Raw genomic sequence first — 25,391 nt, forward strand, 5'->3', positions numbered from 1 at the left:
GCTTGAGTTAAGACAACAAATAGAGAGCTTTGCCAGTTTTAAAGTTCTCTCTACTGCTGCACCTAGGCAAGGAATCTAAGTTGTACCCCTGCTGAATACAGCCTTCAGCCTGTTTGACCCATGAACATAACCGGAGGAAATAGGAAACTTCACAGCCATTCCAGAGTCCTGCATACAGTGGCACTTGAACAGAAAGCACAGCCCATGGCTCCCCCATCTGCAGAGCAAAACTAGTAGCCTCACCTGACCAGGGAATTCAGTGCACATGCAAGCCTGATTAAGATCCCCAAACAATGAGTTGTATCAGCTCAGCCCTGGGCTCTGGGCTGTGGCCTTGACCATGCAGGTGAGCTAATCCATAGTCTCATCTGCTACTAAATGTAGTAACCAGTCCCAACCATCTGGTAAGCCTGACTAGTGAAATCAGACAACCATGGAGCCGATCAAACAGCCTCACTTGGGTAGGGAACCAAACCAGCAGTTGTATCCAACTGGTCTCAGCCAGTTGTAAAACCACCCCCCATTCCCATCCTCAAAGCTCAAATAGTAGCCTAAAAATAGATAACAATAGCAGACCTCATATGCCCAAAACATTACCAACAGACTCACAACAGAAACCCAAACTTAGCAGATAAAGAAAGGTTTCTGCCACAGCAAACCTGTAAAATCTGGATGAGGAGCCCACTACTCAAATGAGCAGAAACCAATATAAGGAATTGAGGATCACAAAAAAACAAAACAAAACAAAACAAAACAAAACAAAACACCAGGTAAATACGACACCACCAAAGGAAACTAATTAAGCTCCATAACTGATCCTAAAGAAATGGAGATTATGAACTTCCAATAAAAGTTCAGAATAATCTTCTTAAAGAAGTTTAACTAACTATAAGAAAACACAGAAAACTAAATGAGTCTAGGAAAACAATGCATGAACAGAGCAAGAATTTTACAAGGAAATAGCAACCATGAAGGAAAGGAGAGGAGAGGAGAGGAAATGAAAGGTTGGAAGGGGAGAGGGGAGGGGTAAAAGGGAAAAAGGAAGAAGGAGTTGAAAAATACAAAGAATTCAATAAAGAGTTTCACAAGTACATTCGATCATAACGAATACCTACAGGTTAGGATGTTAGAAATTACCCAGTCAGAGGAACTAAAAAAAAAAAAAAAAAAAAGAATGAAGAAAGCCTATGGGAATCATGGGACACAATGAAAAGGAAAAAATATTCACATGGGAAATTGAGAAGAAGAAAAAGAGACAGAAATTATATTTAAAGCAATAATAGCTGAAACCTTCCTGAACCTGGGGGAGATAAATGGACATCTAGATCCATGAGGCCCAAAGGATCCCAACTAGGTTGAACCCAAATTGAACAATATTGAGACACATGATAATTAAAGTGTTGAAAGTCAAATACAAAGAAATGATTTTAAAAACAGCAAGAGAGAAATTACATTCAAGGGAACCCCGATAAGACTATCAATGGATTTTGCAACAGAAACTTCTCTAACCAGGAGAGGAGAGGATGACATATTCAAAATATTAAAAGAAAATAGCTGTCAACCAAAAATTCTATACTGTGAATTGAAAAGAATTCCACACACTGTCTTTCAGAAACAAAAGAGGATAAAGACTTTCCCAAACAAAAAACAAGGGAGTTCATTACCAAAGTTCATGACTTGCCTTACGAGAAATGCAAAAGGTCGTTCTTTGACTGAAAATAAAAGAATGCTAATTAACATCATAAAAACATAAAAAGGTAGCATAAATATCACTGGTAATGATAAACATATAGTTAGATGCTGCAATATGTTAATAGTGGTACATGACTTACAATTCTAGTTTAAAAGTTTTAAAAAAAAGCATAAATAATCATAAATACAAGAATCTGTTGTTGGTTACATAGTATTAAAAATGTGTACGTTGTAACAGCAGTAACCTAAAATGTAGGTGAGAAGAAGTAAAGTGTAAAGATTACAAATTCTGTTCAAGTTAAGCTATTATCAGTTTATAAGAGAATGTTGTAAGTTTAAGATATCTATGTAAGCCTCATGGTAACCACAAGGAAACATCTTGATACATCACATTAATAAAATGAAAGAAAAGAATCATATGAATACAACAAAGTCAAAGCATACTAATACCAGAAGACATCAAAACACAAATAAAATATAGCAGGATAAGAAACAAAGAGCAATGGATCTACTAAACAACCAGAAAACAATTAACAAAATGGCAGTTGTAAGTCTTTACCTATCAAAATTACTTTAAGCATAAATAGATTAAATTATCCAATCAAAAGATATAGATTCCAGTTAGTTAACATACAGTGTAATACTAATTTCAGATGTACAATATAGTGATTCAACACTCCCATACAATACCCAGTGCTCTTCACAAGGGCACTCCTTAATCCCCATAACCTATTTAGCCCATCCCCATCCCCACCTGCCCCCCCCCCCCCACCAAAAGTTTGTTCTCTATAGTTAAGAGTTTGTTTCTTGGTTTGCCCCTCTTTCTCTCTCTCTCTCTGTTTTCCCTTTGCATGTTTGTTTTATTTCTTAAAATCCACATATGAGTGAAGTCACATGGTATTTGTCTTTCCCTGTCTGACTTACTTCACTTAGCATAATATTCTCTGGCTCCATCCATGTCATTACAAAAAGTAAAATTTTTTAAATGGGAAAAAAGGAGCTAATTTGTAAATAATGACTTAGTATATGTTAAAAATGAAAAGATGAGATTAGTTTTTCTGAAAGATGGCTAAAAAAAAAACATAGAATGGCTGAATGGGTTAAAAAAACAAGATCCAACAATGTGCTGCCTACAGGAGACTCATTTTAGCCTTAAAGACACACAGACTGAGAGTAAGGAGATGTAAAAAGACATTTCAAGTAAATGGTCATCAAAAGGAAAGCAGGGATAGCTATACTGACATCAAACAAAATATACTTTAAACTAAAAATGATAAAAGGAGACAAAGAAGGTTATGATATAATGTATCGGGGTCAATATATCAAGAATTTATAACAATTGTAAATGTTTATGTCCCCACATCAGAGTACCTAAATATACAAAGCAAAAACTAACAGAGCTAAAAGGGGAAATAAACAATACAATAATAGTTGGTGGATTTAATACCCTACTCCGAACAATGAATAGATCATGCAGACAGAGAAGCAATAAGGAAACAGCAGATTTAAACAGCACTATAGACCAAATGGACCTAACATACATATATAGAATCTTCTATCCAACAACAACAAAATACACATTCTTCTCAGGCATACATGGAGCATTTTTTAAAGAGAGACCATATGTTAGGCAACAAAATAAGTCTTAAAAACTTCGAATTCAAGAATACTGAATGGTGGGAATGCAAGCTGGTACAGCCACTCTGGAAAATAGTATAGAGGTTCCTCAAAAAACTAAAAATATAACTACCCTACAACCCAGCAATTGCACTACTAGGCATTTATCCAAGGGATACAGGTGTGCTGTTTCAAAGGGACACATGCAACCCCATGTTTATAGCAGCACTGTCAACAATAGCCAAAGTCTGGAAAGAGCCCATATGTCCATTGATGGATGAATAGATAAAGAAAATGTGGTATATATGTGTGTATATATACATATACATATGTATATATGTGTATATATATATGGTGGTATATATGTATATATATGTGGTATATATGTGGTATATATGTAGTATATATGGTATATATGTGGTATATATGTGTGTGTGTGTATATATATATATATATATATATATATATATATATATATATATGATGGGGTATTACTCAGCAATCAAAAAGAATGAAATCTTGCCGTTTGCAACTACTTGGATAGAACTGGAGGGTATTATGCTAAGTGAAATTAGTCAGACAAAGATAAAAATCATATGACTTCACTCATATGAGGACTTTAAGAGATAAAACAGATGAACATAAGGGAAGGGAAACAAAAATAATATAAAAACAGGGAGGGGGACAAAACAGAAGAGATTCATAAATATGGAGAACAAACTGAGGGTTGCTGGAGGGGTTGTGGGAGGGGGGATGGGCTAAATGGGTAAGGGGCAGTAAGGAATCTACTCCTGAAATCATTGTTGTACTATATGCTAACTAATTTGGATGTAAATTTTAAAAAAATAAAAAATGAAACAAGTTAAAAAAAAAGAAGATTGAATGGTATGAAAATAGAAATCAATAATAGAAGGAAAACTGGAAAATTCACCAACACTTGAAAATTACACAACACTCTCCTGAACAACCAATGAAAAAGAAAAGGAGAAAATAAGGGAAAGGTAAAAGAGTTTCTTGAGACAAACAAAAATGAAACCACAATATACCAGAACCTAATGGGATGTAGCAATAACCCTTATAAGAAGGAGGTTCATAGCAATAAACACCTACATTAAGAAACAAGAAAGATCCCAAATAAACAACCTAACTCAATGCCTTGAGGAACTAGAAAAAAAAGAACAAAGTGAGCCCAAAGTTAGCAGAAGAAAGGAAATAATAAAAATTACACCAGAAATAAGTGAAAGAGAGAACAGAAAACCAATAGAAAATATTAACCAAACTAAGAGTTGGTTCTTTGAAAAGATAAACAAAATTGGCAAACCCTTAGTTAGACTCCAAGGAAAACAGAAAGGGCCCAAATCAACAAAATTATAAATGAAAAAGGAGACACCACAACAGATACCACAGATCCAAGAAATGAGAAGAAACAACCGTGAACACCTGTACACCAATAAACTATACAACCTAGAGAAGATGGAAAAAATTCTTAGAAATGTACAAGTCAGAATGACTGAATCAGGAAGAAATAGAAAATCTGAACAGACTAATTACTAGCAATGAATTTGAATCAGTAAATAAAAATCTCACAACAAAGAAAACCTCAAGACAAGATGGCTTCACTGGTCAATTTTACCAAACACTTAAAGAATTTACTTAAAGTTCTTAAAGTTTCACTTAAAGTTCTTCCAAAAATTTGAAGAGGAGGGAACATTTCCAAAATCATTTTATGAGGCCAGCATTATCCTGATACCAAAATCAAAAAAAGACACTACTTAGAAAACTACAGACATAATATCCCTAATGAATATAGATGCAAAATTTCTCAATAAAATTCTAGCAAGCCAAATTAAACAGTACATTAAAAGGATTGTTTACCATGATTAACTGGGATTTATCCTTGGGATGCACAGATGGTTCAACATACACAAATCAATTACTGTGATACATCACATTAATAGAATGAAAGAAAAGAATCAGATGATCATCTCAGTAAACACAGAAAAAACATTTGATGAAATTGAATATCTATTCATGATAAAAACTTGTAACAAATAAAGCATAGAAGGGATACATATCAGTGTAGTAAAGGTCATATTTGACAAGCCAATAGCTAACATCGTACTCAATGGTGAAAGATGAAAGCTTTTTCTCTATAATTAGGAGAATGACAAGGGTGTCCGCTCTCACCACCTCTATTCAACATAGTACTTGAAGTCCTAGCAAGAACTATCAAGCAAAAAGAAAAAAAAAAGAAAAGAAAAAGTATCAGAATTGGAAAGGAAGAAGTGAAATTATCTCTATTTGCATGATTTTATATATAGGAAATCCTAAAGACTCAACCAAAAAATCGTATCTAATCAATGAATTCAGTAAAGTGGTAAGGTGCAAAATAACATACAAAATTCAGTAGCATTTCTATACAATAACAACAAAAATTTCTGAAAAAGACAGTTAAAAGTCAATCCCATTATCAATAGCATAAAAAACAATAAAATACTGAGAGATAAATTAACCTAGGAGGTGAAAGATATCTATGGTGAAAACAATAAGACACAGATAAAAAAAAAAATCAAAGAAGACACAAATAAATGGGAAGATACTCCATTTCCATGGATTGGAAGAATTAATATTGTTAAAATGTCAATATTACCAAAAAACATTTTGGTTAGTACTACCAAAAGCATCTTCAATGCATTTTCTATCAAAATTGCAATGACTTTTTTTTTTTAACAGAAGTAGGAAAAAACACTCCCAAAATGTATATGGAACTACAAAAGACCCTGAATAGCCAAAGAAATCCTAAGAAAGAACAAAACAGGAAGTATCACACTTCCTGATTTCAAGCTATACTATAAAGCTGTAATCATCAAAATAGTATGGTGCTGGCATAAAAACATACAAATAGGCCAGTAAAACAGAATCAAGAGCCCAGAAATAAACCCAAAAATCAGTCAACTAATACTTGACAAGAGACCCAAGAATACTCAATGGAGAAACAATAGCCTCTTTAATAAATGATGCTGTGATAATCAGATATATTCAAATGTAAAAGTATGAAATTATACCCTTACACCACTCACAAAAATTACCTTGAAATGGATTAAAGACTTAAATGAAAGACCTGAAATCAGGAAACTCCTAAAAGAAAACATAGGAACAAACTCCTTCACATGAGCCTTGCTAGTAATTTTTTGGATATGACACCTAAAGGACAAGCAACAAAGTAAAAAAAACAAGGTGGACTACATGAAATGAAAAAGCTTCTGCACAGCAAAAGAGTCAAAAAAGTGAAAAGGCAACCTGTGGAATAGGAAAAAAAATTTGCAACCATCTATCTGATGAGGGGTTAATATCCAAAATATATAAAGAGCTCATACAACTGGATAGAGGGGGAAAAAATCCAATTTAAAAATGGTCAGAGGATCTGAATAGATCCTCTAATGAAGCATAAATAAAAGGCCAACAGGTACATAAAAAGATGCTCAACATCGCTAGTCATTAGGGAAATGCAAATTAAAACCACAGTGAGATACCACCTCAGGCTTGTTAGAATGGGCATCATCAAAGAGACAAGAGATAACAAATGCTAGTGTGGATGTGGAGAAAAGAGAACCCTTGTGCACTGCTAGTGGGATTATAAATTAGAACAGCTACTATGGAAAACAGTATGGAGGTTCCTCAAAAAATTAAAAAGAAAAGTACCATATGATACAGCAATTTCACTCCTAGAAATATATCCAAGGGAAATGAAAACATTAACTTGAAAAGATACATGCACCCCCATGTTCATAGCAGCATTATTTGTAATAGTCAAGACATGAAAACACCTAAGTGTCCACTGATGGATCAATAGATAAAAAAAGGTGTGTGTGTGTGTGTGTGTGTGTGTGTGTGTGTGCATGCGCACACTTCTGTGCATAATGGAATATTACTCAGCCATTAAAAAAAAAAGCAAGGAAATCTTACTATTAATGACAACTTGGTTGGACCTAAAAGGCATTATGCTAAATAAAAAAGGTCAGAGAGAGAAAAACAAAAACTGTGTGATCTGAATTAAGTGTGGAGAATCTTAAAAAACAAACAAACAAACAAACAAACACTTAGAAAACGAGATCAGATTTGTGGTTACCAGAAGCAAAGGGTAAAGGAGGGGGAGTTGGAGGAAGATCGTCAATGGTCAAATAGCACAAACTTCCAATTACAAGTAAGTACTAGTGATATAATGTACAACACAATGACTATAGCTAACACTGCTGTAGGATATAAAGTAAAGCTGTTAAGAGAGTAAATCCTAAGAGTTCTCATCATAAGGAGAAATTTTTTGTCTTTTATTCCTTTCTTTCTTTTCTTTGTATTGTATCCATATGAGAGGATGGAGGTTAGTTGAACCTACTGTGGTAATCATTTCACAATATATATAAAGCAACCCATCATGCTGTATACCTTAAATTCATGCAGTGATGTATGTCAGTTATTTCTCAATAAAACTTGAAAATTTCTTTAAAACATTTAATTATTGAATATCCCACAGCACTTGAAATTGATGCAGTAAGATCAGTTCCTGATTATCTAAGAGTGGATTATATGCTTCATGAATTTGGTGACCTGAGAAGCAAAATAGTACAGAACTATGCTCACAAAACCCCTCATATTTATATACCCCATACAGAAAATGGGCAACAAAACACATCTTAAACTTTACCGTATGACATATAAATACATTGTTATGATCATCACTAAAACTATGGAAAGCAGCCATGATTGGAAGTGAAATGAAACAAGTATACCTCTAAATTTAATGAAAAGGAGAATTGTGCTTCTGAGAAGATGGAAGAAATAGAAAATGTAATGAAGAAACAAATGAAAATTGTATTTGTTTTCCACATGAAAATTTTGAAACTGAGGAAGACAGTAACTGAAATGTAAAGCCCAAGTATGGGCTCAAGAGCAGAATTAAGAGGACAGAAAATAATCAGTGAACTGAAAGAACAATAAAAATGATTCAGTCTGAAGAACAGAGACATAGACTGGAGAGAAAAAAAATGATGAGAATCTCAGGGACTTACAAACTATAATACAAGACCAAGCATTTGTGTTATTGGAGTCACAGAAGGAGAAAAGAGCAAGAATAGAGCTGAAAACTTACACAAAGAAAAAATGGCTGAACATTGTCCAAATGTGGCAAGAGACATAAACTTACAAGAAGTTGAGAGAACTTTAAACAGAGAAACTCAAATAAATATACACTAAGACACACCATAATTAAACTTCTGGAAACTAAAGAGAAAGACAGAACGTTGAAAGCAGCTGGAGAAGAACACCTTGCCTAAGGGGAAATACCATTCACATTACAACAGGCTTCTAATCAGAAACTATAGAGGCCAGAAAAAAGTGGCACAATATTTTTCAAGGACTGGAAGAAAAAAACTGTCAAGGCAAAATTATAGACCCAGTGAAATATAGTTCAAGAATAAAGGCAGAAATCAAGATATTCTCAGAAGAAGGAAAACTAAGAGACTTTGTCATGAGATCTATCCTACAAAAATGGCTAATGGAAGTTAGCTCAAAAGAAAAAAACATGATAGAAAAACAAACTTTGGAATGTCGGGAAAGAAAGAAGAACACTGAGCAAATATGGAGAAATATAATAGGCTCTTTGAGTTTTTAAGTTATGTTTGATGGTTGAAGGAAAACCTATAACCCTCTCTGATTTCGTTCTATATGTATGTAGAGGATATATTTAAAATAATTATAAATAAGGGAGGGTAGAGGAATGTAAACAGAGGTAAAGTGGAGCTGGTAAAATAATAACATCAATAGACCACAGTAACTTATGTACATATAATGTTATACCTAGAGATGCACTAAAAGACATTGTAGGGTGCCTGAGTGACTTAGTCGGTTAAGCATCCAACTCTGGATTTCAGTTCAGGTTATGATCCCAGGGTCAGGGGATTGAGCCCCTCATCAGGCTCCATGCTTAGCATGGAGTTTCTCTCTCTTCTCCTTCTGCCCCTGCCACCACCCCCCCCTTACACATGTGCACTCTCTCTCTCCCTCTCTCTCAAAAAAAAAAAAAAAAAACATTCTAGATCTATAAAAATGAAATTTCAAAATATGTTCAAGTAACCTACAGGGAAATTGAAAAAAGAAAATAGAAAAAACAAAGAACAACAATAAAACCTCAGGGACAACAAACAAAATAAAATGGCAGGCTTAAGCCCCAACTTAAATGTTAATGGTCTAAATATAACAACAGAGATTGACAAAGTGGATTAAAAATTATGGCCCAATTCCATACAGGCTACAAGAAACACAGCAAATAAAATTATTAAACAAGGGAACAGAAGATAAACCATAGAAACATGAATCAAAGACAAGCAAGAATGGCTATACTAGTATCTTATAAAGTAAACTTTAAAGCAAGAAAACTTACCAGAGAGGGGCATTAAATCATAAAAAAAGGAGTCCATGGGGGCGCCTGGGTGGCTCAGTCAGTTAAGTGTCTGACTTTGGCTCAGGTCATGATCTTGTGGTCCATGAGTTCGAGCCCCGCGTCAGGCTCTGTGCTGACAGCTCAGAGCCTGGAGCCTGTTTCAGATTCAGTGTCTCCCTCTCTCTCTGACCCTCCCCCGTTCATGCTCTGTCTCTCTGTCTCAAAAATAAATACATGTTAAAAAAAAAGTTTTTTAAAAAGGAGTCCACAAAAAAGGCATAACAATTTTAACTGTGTTTGCACCAAACAAGAGAAATAAAAGTATATTAAGCAAAAAATGATAGAACTAAAAAGAGAAATGGACAAATCCACAATTACAATTAGAGATTTTGACACCTTTCTCTCACTAGACAGAAGAAAATCCAGTGATATAGAATTCAACATGACCATCAACTACCAGGATCTAATCAACAGTTTTAGACATCCCACACAATAGCAGGATTGGTGTTTTTTATTTTTATAAATGCCCACAAAATACATACCAAGATAGATAATATTCTAAGTCATAAAATAAACCTCAATTAACTTAAAAGAACTGAAATCATATAGTGCATGCTCTTCGACCACAAAAGAATCAGAACAAATATTAGTAACAGAAAGATAACAGACAAATCTCCAAACACTTGAAAACTAAACCACACATTTCTAAATAACCCATGAGTCAAAGAAGAAGTCTCAAGGGAAGTTGTATAAACTACATGGAAGTGATTGAAAATAAAAATACAACATACCAAAATTTGTGGGACACAGCTAAAACAGTTCTTAAAGTAAATCTATAACACTAAAATGAATACATAAAGAAAACTGGAAGTATATCAAATCAACAATCTAAGCTCCTACCTGAAGAATCCAGAAAGAGAACAAAAAAAAAAAAAAAAAAAAGCAGGCAGAAGGAAGAAAATTATAACGATAAGAAGAGAAAGAAAACACTTTACCAATATCAGAAATGGAACAGAGAATAGTACTATAGACTTTACAGATATAAAAATAAGGGATTACTGTTAACAACTCTACACACACAAAAATGGCAACTTAGAAGCAATGTACCATCTTCTCAAAAAAAAAAAAAAAAAAAAAACAAAACATACAAATTATTGATACATGCAGCAACCTGGATGAATCCCTAGAGAATTATGCTGAATGAAAAAAGAAAATCCCAAAAGCAACCTTTTCATTTATAAAATGTTCTTGAAACGACATTATGGGGTTGGAGAACAGATTAATGGTTTTGGGGGCTTAAGGAGGGGAAGGAGTGATGGGAAAACATGAGGCATCCTTATGGTGATATAACTGTTTTTTATCTGAACTATAACAATGTCAATATCTTGGTGGTGCTTTTATACTATAATTTTATAAAATGTTACCATCACAGGAAAGTGGACAAAGGACACCAAATTTGTCTGTACTATGTCTTGCAACTGCATGTGCATCTACAATGATCTCAAAACAGAAGGTTTATCTTTAAAATATTCCCCAAAAAAGGTGATGGAGTGAAGTGTGGGTAAAGGTAAATTATGGAGCATATGGGGCTGTATATTAAGATAAGGAGAAAAGGAAGTGAAATAAAATTGATGTAATCCTTCTATAATACTGGAAGCCACTTGTTCAAATAGAGCGCATTTGTTTATTTATTTTTAAATTTTTTTAATGTTTATTTTTCATAAGTATGCAGAGCACAAGTGGGGGAGGGGCAGAGAGAGAGGCAGTCAGAATCTGAAGCAAGCTCCAGGCTCTGAGCTGTCAGCACGGAGCCTGACAGGGGGCTCAAACCCATGAACTGTGAGATCATGACCTGAGCCAAAGTCTGACACTTAACTGACTGAGCCACCCAGGTGCCCCTCAAATAGAGCATTTAAACAACAATGTTCAATAAATAAGTTTTTGTCTGCGTCCTGAAGAGTAGCCACGATGTTAGACCCTAGAAGGAAGCAAAGAAGAGTAAAACATGGTTCCTTCTTTAAATAATATTATAATCTAGTAGGAAAGATAAAACAGGATACAATGGCTATAAAGGATAGTAGAAAGTGATGAATATGATGAATATAATATAAAGGATATGGAGAGGGTATGGGAACTTAGAGGAGGAAGTGTCTCCTTAGACAAGGAGGGTATGAAGTGTGACTTTGTGACAGTTGTTGCAAGTTGTCTAGATCTTGAAGTGTAGTGATAGGACATGTGGAGGGACAGAAACAGAGCATTCCAAGTAAAGGCCAATAGCACGAGCAGTAATCCAAAATGAAAAGTATGAAGGCATTTTCAAAGAAGAGTTTGCATTTCCATTTGACTAGAATAAAAAATTTTGATAGAGTAGGTAGGAAGAAGCCTGAAAAGAAAAGTAGAACAGAATTTTGGAGCACCTTGAATGTCAGACTAAAACTTGGGACATCAGCCCAGAATTCTATATTCCATGAAGTTATCCTTCAAAATTAAAGGAGAAATAAAGACTTTGTCAGATAAACAAAAACTGAGGGAATTTGTCACCAGAACACCTGTTTTGCAGGAAATGTTAAAAGAAGTTCTTCAGAGAGAAGGCAAATCACATAGGTCAGAAATTCAGATCAAAGTAATTGATGTAGTAAACCAGGAAGTAAACATAGTCACTATCCTCTCCGAAAATGTAGACTTAAGACAAGGTAGCACATACTTCTGCCTTTCATACTTGCTTTATCTTTATTTATTTTAATTCAGTAAAACAAGCCAAACCTGCCTTTTTTTTTTCCCAGAATGATTTAAGAATGTTATCAGTAAGTGATAAAGGTTAGGAAAACTAGTTTACTTCCCCCAATTCCTGAAAAACCTGTAGAAACAGGCAGTTGTTTTTTAAAGTATTTATAAAAGGTCTGGGTATTACAAGATTTTATATAAAGTTAATTATAAATGAATAATTTATTTTAAAAAGTATACATGGATGAATACCCATTCTTTGCCAGGTATTGTGCTAGATATTTTCACATAGCTAGATCTCCACATTTTGTTCTCCTGTGAACTCCATGAGATTTTTCTCATTGTTCTTGAGTTGATAAAATTAATACTCAAAGGGGTAAACTATTTTCCTAAGGTCATACAAAGGGGTAAACTATTTTCCTAAGGGGTAAACTATTTTCCTAAGGTCAAATGACAGGACTGAAATTTGAATATACTTCTTCAGAGTCCAAACCCAACATCTTTGCATGTACACCAAGTTTGGCATTTTTGACACATAAGATTGGATAATTCTTTATTGTGGGTTCTGTCTCTGCAGTGGGGGATGTTTAGCAGCATCTCTGGCCTCTACCCATGAAATGCCAATAGTACCCCCCTTCTCAAGTTATGACAACCAAAAATGCCTCCAGATGTTGCAGAATGTCCTGGGGGACAAAGTTACTTCTCTTTATGAAACTGTTGGTTTATACTGTGGTATCTCACCTCTAAATTTTTTTTTAATTTATTTTTTAATGTTTTATTTATTGTTGAGAGAGAGAACATGAGCAGGGAGGGGCAGAGAGAGAGGGAGACACAGAATCTGAAGCAGGCTCCAGGCTCTGAGCTGTCAGCACAGAGCCTGATGCAGGGCTCAAACTCATGAACCGTGAGATCATGACCTGAGCTGAAGTCAGACGCTTAACCAACTGAGCCACCCAGGTGCCCCCTCACCTCTAAATTTTTAATTTGAAAATACTGATTCAATTAAAGTAACATATATAGAACACTTGATTGATTGAGCAATTACTGTAAACAAATGAAACCAGAAGAGTAAGTGCATACCATAGGATGATGAGTAAAGTGACTCAAGGACGTAAGTAATACCTAATCATGGAGACAAGAGAGGAAGCAGGGAAAAATAGCATCAACACTCGATATAATTGGAAAAGTACTAGTTGTAAGAATAAGCTGAATCCATGTATGACATTACAGTTGGGAGAAAAAGAGTTCAACAAGCAGGTAAGCAGATAAGCTGAGGAGAACATAAATATCTGCAAGCAGAATGTAGAAGTGGGTCATAAACTTGATAATTCCAAGATGTTTTAAGCTGAGGCAGTACAGAGAGTCGGGGACTAGGAAAACAGAACCGCAGACTTCAGGAATAGACCAGGAGACATTGAAACTGAGACAGAAACCACTCCAGAAAGGAAATCTGTTACATGCTACTTACTAGTACTATGCCCATGGAAACCTATATTCTCCCCTTGCCTGCTATTGGACTCAGTGCAGTGAACAGCACAGGAGACCATGTACGGTATCATTTGACATGGATTAGAATTATAGTATGAAAGATTACTAAGTAAATATTTTCAAAATCTCACTTTCTAAACTCAACATCCAAAAAACACATAATCCATTGAAGAAATGGGCAAAAGACATGAACAGTCACTTCTCCAAAGAAGACATCCAGATGGCGAATAGACACATTAAAAAATGCTCAACATCACTCATCATCAGGGAAATACAAATCCAAACCACAATGAGATACCACCTCACACCTGTTAGAATGGCTAACATTAACAACTCAGGCAACAACAGATGTTGGCGAGGATGCAGAGAAAGAGGATCTCTTTTGCACTGCTGGTGGGAAGGCAAACTGGTACAGCCACTCTGGAAAACAGTATGGAGGTTCCTCAAGAAATTAAAAATAGAACTGCCCTACGACCCAGCAATTGCACTACTAGGTATTTATCTGAGCGATACAGGTGTGCTGTATCAAAGGGGCACCTGCACCCCAATGTTTATAGCAGCGCTGTTGACGATAGCCAAAGTATGGGAAGAGCTGAAATGTCCATCAATGGATGAATGGATAAAGAAGATGTGGTATAAATCTACAATGGAGTATTACTTGGCAATCAAAAAGAATGAAATCCTACCATTTGCAACTACATGGATGGAACTGGAAGGTATCATGCTAAGCAAAATTAGTCAGAGAAAGACAAATATATGTTTCACTCATATGAGGAATTTAAGAGACAAAACAGATGAACATAAGGGAAGGGAAGGGAAGCAAAAATAATATAAAAACAGAGAGGGGGACAAAACATAAGAGAGTCTTAAATGGAGAAGAAACAGAGGGTTGTGGAGGGGGAATGGGCTAAATGGGTAAGGGGCTTATGGAATCTACTCCTGAAATCATTGTTGCACCATGTGGTAGTTAACTTGGATGTAAATTATAAAAAATAAATAAATGATAGAAAGGAAAAAAAAAGAAATCATATATAAGGAAAAAGAAGACATCTCACATTCTATACAAATTACAAAAATTAAAGAATTACATAACTTGAAAACTGGAAGAGTGAATTGAAACTTGGTGTATGATATTACCTCATTAAAACTCATGATAAACAGAAATAGTTCCCGTTCTTTGTCAATCAGAATTGTGTAAGCCACATGCCTTGGAATTTCTGAGAGTGATTTAATGGCTCTTCTGCCATTGTTTTATAATTTATTCTACTATGGCTTAAAATATTTTCCAATACAACATCATTTAAGACCAAAAAATTGTAATGCTACTGCCATGCTGAGAATGCATCTGAAAATCAATAACATTGAAAAGAGATTAAATGTGATTTGATTCTATGAAGAAAGCTAAACAATGTGGCACTAGGGAAAAGCACTGTGAGGGAAAAACCAGCACTAAAACAAAAATATGCTTCAATGGTATAGATTTATATATTCTGGGAATCTTTCCCCTCTATTTCATCTTTATTCCTGTAAAAAAATTTCCTTAGGAATACAAGCATCTTGATTTATCCATGTTCTTAACACCTGTGTTCCCATTTTTAAAAATTGCCCTTTATAAATAGAGTATTAATATGTTGGAATTAGGAAGTAGATCATAAGATGAAACTGAAAAAAAATTACAAATTATTCAAAGTTCTAAGAAGATAAAGAGTAAGGTCACTGAAACAGAATAACGAAGAAGGAACACCAAAATTTAGATTGGGGAATCATGAAAGGTTTATCTGAGAAAGCAGTATTCATGCTGAGACCAAATGAAAAAGGAAGTTTGTCAGAGAGAGGAGACAGCATCACAAACAAATCTTCAAACAGGAAAAAGCTTGATATACCTGAAAAACAGAATGTCAGACTAAAAGATGAGGAGGAAGAGAGAACAGATGATACAAGACTTTGTGGCTCCGTGGCCTGTGGGGAGGAGTATTTCAGCTCAGGGAGAAAGACTGTGGGTTCAGATTCTGATTCTGTTTAATGTGTGAGATAATTAAATTACTTCCCTCTGATTGTTTCAATTTCTTTCTCTATAAAAATCTAATATTGATAGGATTTCTCTCATAAGTTGTTGTGAGGTTTAGTGAGTTTAAATAGGCAATTTGTTGTTTTATTTTGAGAGATTTATTCTGAGTGCAATGAGATGCCACTGCAGGATTTTAAACGACATCATCTGATTTATTGGGTTTTTTTTAAATTTTTTTTAACGTTTATTTATTTTTGAGACAGAGAGAGACAGAGCATGAACGGGGGAGGGTCAGAGAGAGAGAAGGAGACATAGAATCTGAAACAGGCTCCAGGCTCTGAGTTGTCAGCACAGAGCCCGACGCAGGGCTTGAACTCACGAACCGAGAGATCATGACCTGAGCCAAAGTCCGACGCTTAACCGACTGAGCCACCCAGGCGCCCCTGATTTATTGTTTTAAAAGATCACTCCAGTGGTTGCTTCTGTTTGAGAAAGTCTTGATGGGAATTTAAAGGTCTCCGAGGCATTTTGAATGACGAGTAGCTTGTTGAACTTGAGAGTAAAGGATCCCAGTCATAGGTCCATCCAATAGAAAAATGAGATGTAAATTTGAAAAAAAAAAAATTAAATGATAGAAGACTAGTAAGTGATAAATGATTAGAGAATTAAGTCAGGATACCAAGATTTTAATAAAGATGAAATTTTTAAAAATCATTGATTTTTTTCCTTATGTTTATTTACTTGAGTGAGAGAAAGAGTGTGAGTAGGGGAGGGCAGAGAGAAGGGGAGAGAGGGGAATCCCAAGCAGACCCCGTGCTTTCAGCATGGAGCTCCATCTCACAGTCAGATCATGACCTGAGCTGAAATCAAGAGTCGGACACTTAACTCACTGAGCCACGTCCCCCTGAAACATTGATTCTTAATATTTAATTGGCTAGAGTATACTGAGTAGTGTCATGGACATCATAGACAAATGCAGAATTTTCAAACGAAGCTGCTCACTGTGAATTTTAAATGAGACCATGTATGTGAAATATATAGGAATGGTTAGGCTACAGTTTTTTTAAAAAGGGCAAAAAGCACACATCCATTAAATAAACAATGATTAATTGGGCTTTATTCAAATTAAGAACTTACATTCATCAAAAGACAGTATGAAGAGAATGAAATTGCACTGTACCCCTACTAGAATGGCTATAGTGAAGAAGACTAGCAATCCTACTCTAAGGGAGAATATAGAGCAATTAGAACTCCCATACATTGCTGGTGGGAGTGTAAATTGGTTGAACCATTTGGGGAAACTCTATGCACTCTATGCATCATGTACTAAATCTGAGCATACATACACCCTATGGAGCAATTCTACTTCAGAAATGAGTACTTATGTCAATTATATCTCAAGAAAGTGGGGTTTGGGTGCTTAGGTCCTTCAAAAGGTAATGTACAAGAATATTATAATAGCAGGGTGCCTTGGGTGCCTTGGGTGGCTCAGTCAGTTGAGCGTCCAACTCTTGGTTTCAGCTCAGGTTATGATCCCAGAGTTGTGGGATTGAGCCCCATGTTGGCCTCTGTGCGGAGCGTAGAGCCTGCTTGGGATTCTTTCTCTCTCCTCCTTTGCCCCTCTCCTCTGCTCATGCTCTCTCTCAAATTAAAAATTTTTTTTTTTTTTTTTAATTTTAAAAACTTTGGGGTGCCTGGGTGTCTTCAGCTGGTTGAGCATCAGACTCTTGGTTTTGTCTCAGGTCATAATCTAACAGTGGTTTGTGAGTTCCAGCCCCACATTGGGCTCCACGCTGCCAGTGCGGAGCCTGCTTGGGATTCTCTGTCTCTCTCCCTCTCTCTCTTTCCATCTCTAAATAAATAAAATGAAAAACTTTAAAAAAATTTTTAATCAAAAATAAAAAAATATTAATAGCAACATAATAGTGAAATGATTAAATATATTGTTTTCTATTTATACAACAGTACTTTTTTTTCTTCAATATATGAAATTTATTGGTTTCCATTATACAACAATACTTCATAGCAGTAAAAACAATGAAGTGCATGCAACAATAGGACAAATCTCATAAGCCTTATTAAGTAAAATAAGTCAAACAAACAGTTCAAAAGCAGGCAATACTAATCTTAATAGATGTTGGTAAGTGATTACTTTGGGAGAGGGGAATTAACTGGGAGGGAATATGGGAGAATCTTCTGGGTTTGTTATATATTTTGTTCTTTACATTTTGTCAAGCTGAATACTTTAGATTTGTGCACTTTATGTAATTTAAAATATAATTCACAATTAAAATGTAAGTTATAATCTTTTAAATGTAAAGAACATAAATAAACTTGTCTTCTTAAAGGTTTTGATTTTGTTTGTAGTTTCTGTCTTTCTTGGATCTCTTAAGTAGACAAAGAGGGTGGATTGAAGGAAACTGGAGCATGGAATAAGAGGAATCAAAGTGTGAAAGAACATAGAAAGAATAGGGAAATAGGCAAGAGACAGGAATATGGATTGGTAGAAAGAACTGAGAATTGAAATCAGGGTTAGATAAATAACAAGGTGTGAGAATCATAAAGATACTTCTTTGCACTCTACAAATACGGCACTAAACACCATTCTTATTTTTATGTAGTAATCAATTGGCCACATTTTAATAGCAGTCTTTCTTCTTAGGAACCAAGTTGAATCTTGAGATAATTTATTTCGGTATGCTAACTGTCCCTGTTGTATGTCCTTATTTCTATGTGACACCTACAAAGTGAGCACACTGGAGAGATTTATAGGTTACTTAAACAAAAGAAGAAATTTATAATTACTTTAGTTTGAACAGTTTTAAATAAAGTATCAGACTAGATATTTGGCCAGTGCTAAAGTTCCCTGACTAGCTTTTTGAAGCTTTAAGATTTATATTACTTTTTTTCACATCATCAATCTGTATTATATAGTTAGGTTGTTTTACTTCAAGTCTCCCATCGACATTTCTTTTGTATGCATATACTGAAATGATTTTATTTAATAAAAAAAGAACATCTCCTGTGTGGATTTTAAATTTCCCTTATTAAATATTTATATTTTCAAAATGTCTTTATTTAATTGAGTGAGGTGCTTGGTGCCATTTCAAAATAACCTCAGGTGGTAGGTGTAATGACATATCAAAGATTTGACCTTTAGCATTTTAGGGTTCTATTTGTCTGCATTTTCTTCTGCATTCATTTAGTCTTAATTTATATGCTATTTCTCTGTATGACTTAATGAGTGGATATATTTGGCATGAGATTCATTAACAAAAAGAAAGTATATCTGAATACATATTATTTTTGTGCAGTCAGACTAATGATTTTAACTTCATTTCTATCTGTGTATGGGCTGATCAGTATTTGTACAAACCTCATTCATTCTCGTTAAGTGCTCAGCGGAAGAAACCCTGGATCTACTAAACTGATGCCCATTCTCTTACTTCTCACTTCTTTGCAGTCAGCTTATTATATTCTTTTATTTACCTAGAGGTGCTTTATTTTCTAATTCTCTGCTATTCCTTTTAAAGAAAATTGAATGTAATATTTACACTGATGTAATTAAATTAACATCTTGCAGCATCTTCTTTTATGCTCTGGTAACATCAATAATCATTTGTCTGGGTAGCTTTCAGCCTAGAAGCAGAGAAATATAATAATTATCAAGGGTAATATTGTGATATAAAAATTATTTTTATTTACCCTTTTAAGTATGTCTCAATTGACTTTTAGAAATGGGTATATCTAACTGGAGATTTTTGTTAAGTAGATTATTGGTCAGTAAGACTGCATGTTTATGTTGAAATTATTTATTTTTATATTTTTCTCAGCTTACATAAATCTTTATCCCAAGAAGAAAGTCTGAAGGATCAGTTTAACCATACCCTTGGTACTTATGAAGAAGCTTTAAAAAATAGAGAAAACATTGTTTCCATCACTCAACAGCAGAATGAGGAACTGGCTATCCAACTGCAGCAAGCTCTGACAGATCGAGCAAACATGGAATTAGAGCTTCAGCATGCCATGGAGGCCTCCCAAGCGGCCAATGACAAAGTTCAGAAGTAAGTAAAATGATCTTGCATTATTTCAAAAGCCTGGAACAAAACAAAACCAGAACACTTTCTTTTGACAACTAAAATAATATAGTACTTATTATTCATACTGTTGGTGGTTTCAGACAAAGGAGATTGAGACGAATGAATTTTGTTATTTTTTAGATTGCCTATCATATCCATATTTGGGGTCATTTACTTGAAAATCATGGCCACTATTTAGGGCAAACCACCTGTACTTAATAACTGGTCTTCATCAGTTCATGAAGGCCATACATGAGAAACTCCTCTCATAGGTAATAAGTAAAGTTATTGGCAAGGGGAAGAGGTAGTCACATAATCAACTTTACTTCTTTAGCTTCGTGATAATCCTGCTTGAGTTGAGATCATCTGTGAGTGACTTTGTAATCTGAGACCTCTAGGCACATAGAATAGTTACAGTGGAATTAATTTTCACGTTTTGTCCTTCTGAAGTATTCAATACAGCTTTTCACAGTGCATAATTACATTTGTTTATTTCTGATGATCTTTGCATTTTTATTAAAATTTAAATAAAGCTACAAAACAAGTCAGCCTTATGATAGCTAGCAAAATGTTAACATATATCATACAAAGAAATCACTTGTTAGTTTATGGGACTTGAACATTGTAGCACAATTTCCTAAGACAGCTTTAATGTAATAGAACTTGTCATTTTAACTGAGCCCATCTTTAAGTATTGTTAATAGCATTATGTCATTACAACACTTGTCTTTAATTTCTAAGACATACCTTTTTCCTTAATTATTTTTTTCAGTCTCACAGTATGAAGTAGTGCTAACTTCAAATTTTCTTCTTACACTTCTTATTTGAAAGTAAGTCATCTCAAAAATTTCCCCAACATCCTGGAAATTATGCTTTGAATAGTAACCCAAAGTCAGGTAAATCTGTAGTTAAGACCAATTTTTAAAACAGATTAGGAGTTATTCATGCTTATTAAAATCTTTACAATCAGGTTATCTTGAAATTTGTGATTTATGGTAAGTATTATATTTTTTGTAGGTTTAAAGATTAGGTTTATGTTCAGTCAGAAACTGTTACCCAGTTAGTCACAATGTACATTAACATTCTAAAAACACTAAGATACATAAGTAGATCTCATTTCATTGTAAATTACAAATCAATAACTTTTGACAGTCAGAATCTAATTTAGCTCTTAAAGTCTACAAATAATTACAAATTTCAAAGTTTTTTTTACATATAATCTTTAATTTGTATTCATGATTAAAATTCCCTTAAACACGGTTTCCCAGAGACCAATTAGATTTCTATAAAATCTTTGGAAACTTCATCAACCTCTTATTTTTTACATCTCCTCAACTATTATTATTATTTTGTGAAAAAAAAAAAAACTTTGTATACCAAGAAGTAGAAATAACATCATCTCAGATAATGCTTTAAGTTGAACAGGTTTAACCTTTTGAAAAATTACTATATTGTCCTATTCGTCATATTTAACAACAGACAGATCAAAAGGTTTTAATGGAATGATACCAGTGGATAGAGTTTAAATGAAAGAGTTATGTAATTTAAATGTTAAATTTCGATGTAAATGTTAAATCTTTTATTCTGATTTCCAGCAGTAAGACTTAGATAAAATATTACGAGGCTTTCCTGTTCATATTCAACCTACTGTATTTTATTTTTAATTTCCCTCCATTGGGCAGTATATCTTCATTACAGTTAATGTGGGCATCAACCTATGTAATTGCGTTTAAAAGGATAACCTCCCAGGAAGCCAACTTATAAGACTTTGTTAGATGGTATTAATATTCTCCATATAATCTGAAATTACTGTTACTAGTAATTATTTTTGAAGGTCCTTTGTAAATATGTCAGTGTTCTAGGTAGTAATTACAATGTAAACTAAAAAGGTCCACATTTCCCCTTTTCTTTCACAACCAAATTTCTTGAATGACTGATCTATGTTCACTATCGTATTTTTCAATTCCTATTCACTGTTGTGCTACTCAATACACTGGCTAACTTTTATGCTGAAATTGTTCTTTTTAAGATTACCAGTAATTTCCTAACTAAAAAATTCAATGGCCCATTTCTAATTATATTTTTATTATAAAACTAATATATAATCATCCTAAACAATAAGATACTCCTATATCTTTGGTAATATAGCATAGTGGTTTAAAAGCTCAGGATCTGGATTCAAAATGTGTAGGTATGTGAACCTGGACATTTTATTTTAAAAATTTGTGCTGATGTAGATCATAATATATGGATAATAATACTGCCACCTCATAATGTGGTAAGAATTAGATGAGATAAACACGTAATGCCTTTAGAATAATGCATGTTGCATAGTTTCTCCTTCTTTTGCCATTTCACTCCACACTGCAATATCTCATTCTTCAGAAGGGCTCTGTCTTTCAAGACTAAATACCTTTATATACATGGGTTCCTCTGCTTGTCACCTTTTACCCTTTTCCCCCATGAAAAACTTACTCATCCAGGAAGATTCAGTACAGCATAGAGGATAGAGGCAGCCTTTGTAGTCAAGTCAGACAGACCTATATTTCAATCCCTGCTTTCCTACTTATTACCTGTGAGATTTGGGGCAAATTGCATAACCCCTGGAAGCAAAAGTTCCTCAGATGAAAAATTCAAATGGTAATACTGCCTTCACAGGCAGGTTTGATATGAGTAATAACCTGGATACCACCTAAAATACCTAGTTCAGTGCCAGTTACTTTATTATTATAAACATTCTATAAATTATTAGTATAATCATGCTTATCAAAATAACACAACTAGTTCAAGTATCTCTTCTCTACAAAGTCTTCTTCAACTTTCTAGAAAGTTAAATCACTCTCTTTTGTGTGTTGCCATAGTATTTTTGTTAAAAATTCCTCCCTTGAAAATAAAGCCCTCTCCGTACTCCTGTATTTCCTGTCTCACTAATGGTCTTCAGCAATTTCAGCACTGTCCTGATTCCTTCACTGTTTCTTACTTTTCACATGCACTTTGCTGTCAATCTCTATTTTGTTTCCTACCTGAGAATCACCTGATACCCTCTATTCCATGCTAACTTGTTACTTGCATAACTTCAGGCCCTCATCATCCCTCATCTTGACTATTGAAATAATCATGAAACTAGTTTACCTGCCTCTAGCTCGCAAGTTTACCTTCCTCACTGCCATCAGAGTTAATTTTTCTAAAACTTAAATCAGGTTATATTACTTTCCTATTTAAAATGTTTAGGGTCCTTTCATCCCCTGCACACTATTGCATAAACAACTTAGCATGGCATATGAGGCCTATCACATTTTTCTGGTATCATTTCCTCCCACGACCCCAACCACAATATCTTTGCACATGTCATTTCTTCTTCTTAAAGCATATTCCTCCCTTCTAGTACCTGGTCAAATTTTTGTTACTCTTTAGTCAGGTGTTAATTTAAGTTACCTCTTACCTCTGTGATGTTTCTTTATCTTTTTATTTTTTTAAGTTTATGTTATTTGTTTATTTTGAGAGAGAGAGAAAGAGAGAGAGCAGGGAGGGTCAGAGAGAGAGGGAGACAGAGAATCCAAAGCAACCTCCACACTGTCAGCACAGAGCCTGATGCGGGGCTTGAACTCCCCAACCATGAGATCATGACCTAAGCCAAAATCCAGAGTTGGGTGTTTAACTGACTGAGCCACCCAGGTGCCCCTTATTGTTTTCATAGTACTTAGTCCATACCTTTGTTAGAGGTCTTAATCATCTGGGTGTTATAACTGCTTTGTTTATATTTTTCCTGTCTACCTGACTCCCTGCAAAATTACCCACCATCGAGCATTCCCAAGACATGGACGCTGTTCTCTTCATCTTTGTATCCACATTCCTTCCACATATTCATCAGATGCCTGATATAAAGTTGGTACTCTGTAAACACTTCTGAATAAATGAACCAGAACAATTTAATAGGTTGATGAGATGACAGAATAAAGTAAAAGCAGTTCAGATCGGGAATACACAGGAAAATTTCAAATGTGCACTCATCTACTTTAAGCCCTAGATAAAAAGTTTTCAACCAACCCAGTACCCAGTGCTAGTAGAAGAGTTTCCTGGAAAAGTGTGAGCTTTGCAGTGAGTCCTGACTGCCTCCCTCACTGGCACTGCCACTCTTAGCACTCTTCTCAAAGTCAGGATATGGGACTTTCTAGTGATCAGCTTTTAGCCCTTTTAGCCCTTGTCCTAACCACCAACTTCCATCAAGTTTAATTACATTTAAAAGACCTGAAATCTTCAGTAATAGTGGAGAGAGACTATATACTATTTCTAATAATTGTAGAATTTTAAATTTATATTTTCTTTTAGAGTCAAAAGAATTTCTTAATTTTTTTGACCTATAGGAATATTCCTGAAGAAGAAAGCGGTACAGAATTACCATCTAGAAACTAGCCAATATTTGTAGGCAGAAACACTGATAGGGAAAAGTATAGTGAATATCAGACATTATTGTCCAAGAGCTTCTTGGGGGGGGGGGGGGGGCGCCTGGCAGACTCAGAAACCATGCAGCTCGTGATCTTGGGGTCATGAGTTTGAGCCCCACGTTGGTTGTAGGGATTACCCAAAAATAAAATCTTAAATAAAAAACAAAAAACTTCTTGGCCCAGGTGTCATAAAGCCTAAAGTTTCCATTCCCTTGGGTTAAGCATTACTGTCTTCAGGTACTTCTTTTTTAAAAATGTGTATGATTGTGGAAGAAGAGCACATTATCATTTAGCTTTTAAGTTGCTCTTTGGCTAATCCTGGATACACTTATTTTGGTGAGCTGTGTGGAAGTAGGAGAGAACTAAGAGCAGGTTAACACCACAGGAACTTTGTAAGAAAAGCTTCTCTTAATGATTCTGCCAAGGACCACTCATAATCCTCATTTATTAAAGAGAAAACTGACACACCAGTCCATTAAGTGATGTTTTTATCATCATTAGAGATTTAAGACTCTATTATTCTTTATGCTATATTTTATTTCCCATCTGTCTTTCTGTCTATAGATATGGTTCTTGTGGCCTAGCACAGGAGTTTTCCAAAGGATTTTAAAAACATATTTGACTATACTTAACATACCTAAGCTACACATAATTACTTAAAAGTATTTACAACCAGGCTTATAAGGGTAGAAGATCTCAGAAGCTTCTAGATTTTACAGTGAAGTAACTTTTATCACATATCATCTTTACTATGGACCAGATTTACACTGATATGATTGAAATCCCTCATAAACTGTAACTATATAAGAAATAGATCAGACAAAAAGATGTAGGACAAAAGTTGTAAACTTTTAAATGTGTTTTCAAGAAAAAATGTCACTGTTTAAAATTTTCTTTCTTTC

General features: G+C 34.6%; 1 protein-coding gene across 4 annotated transcripts in view; it reads left to right on the forward strand.

The window, feature by feature from the left end:
• Positions 1-25,391, forward strand: part of MIPOL1 (mirror-image polydactyly 1) — a 306,029-nt gene that overhangs the window by 244,350 nt on the left and 36,288 nt on the right. For all 4 annotated transcript variants that reach the window (XM_060619573.3, XM_078448315.2, XM_060619574.3 and 1 more), the window contains one exon: positions 19,799-20,029. In XM_060619573.3, coding sequence (XP_060475556.1) covers positions 19,799-20,029 — 231 coding nt within the window. The remainder of the gene's footprint in view (positions 1-19,798; positions 20,030-25,391) is intronic.

The sequence above is a fragment of the Panthera onca genome, chromosome B3, assembly GCF_046562875.1.
Source record: "Panthera onca isolate mPanOnc1 chromosome B3, mPanOnc1 haplotype 2, whole genome shotgun sequence".
Classification (NCBI taxonomy): domain Eukaryota; kingdom Metazoa; phylum Chordata; class Mammalia; order Carnivora; family Felidae; genus Panthera; species Panthera onca.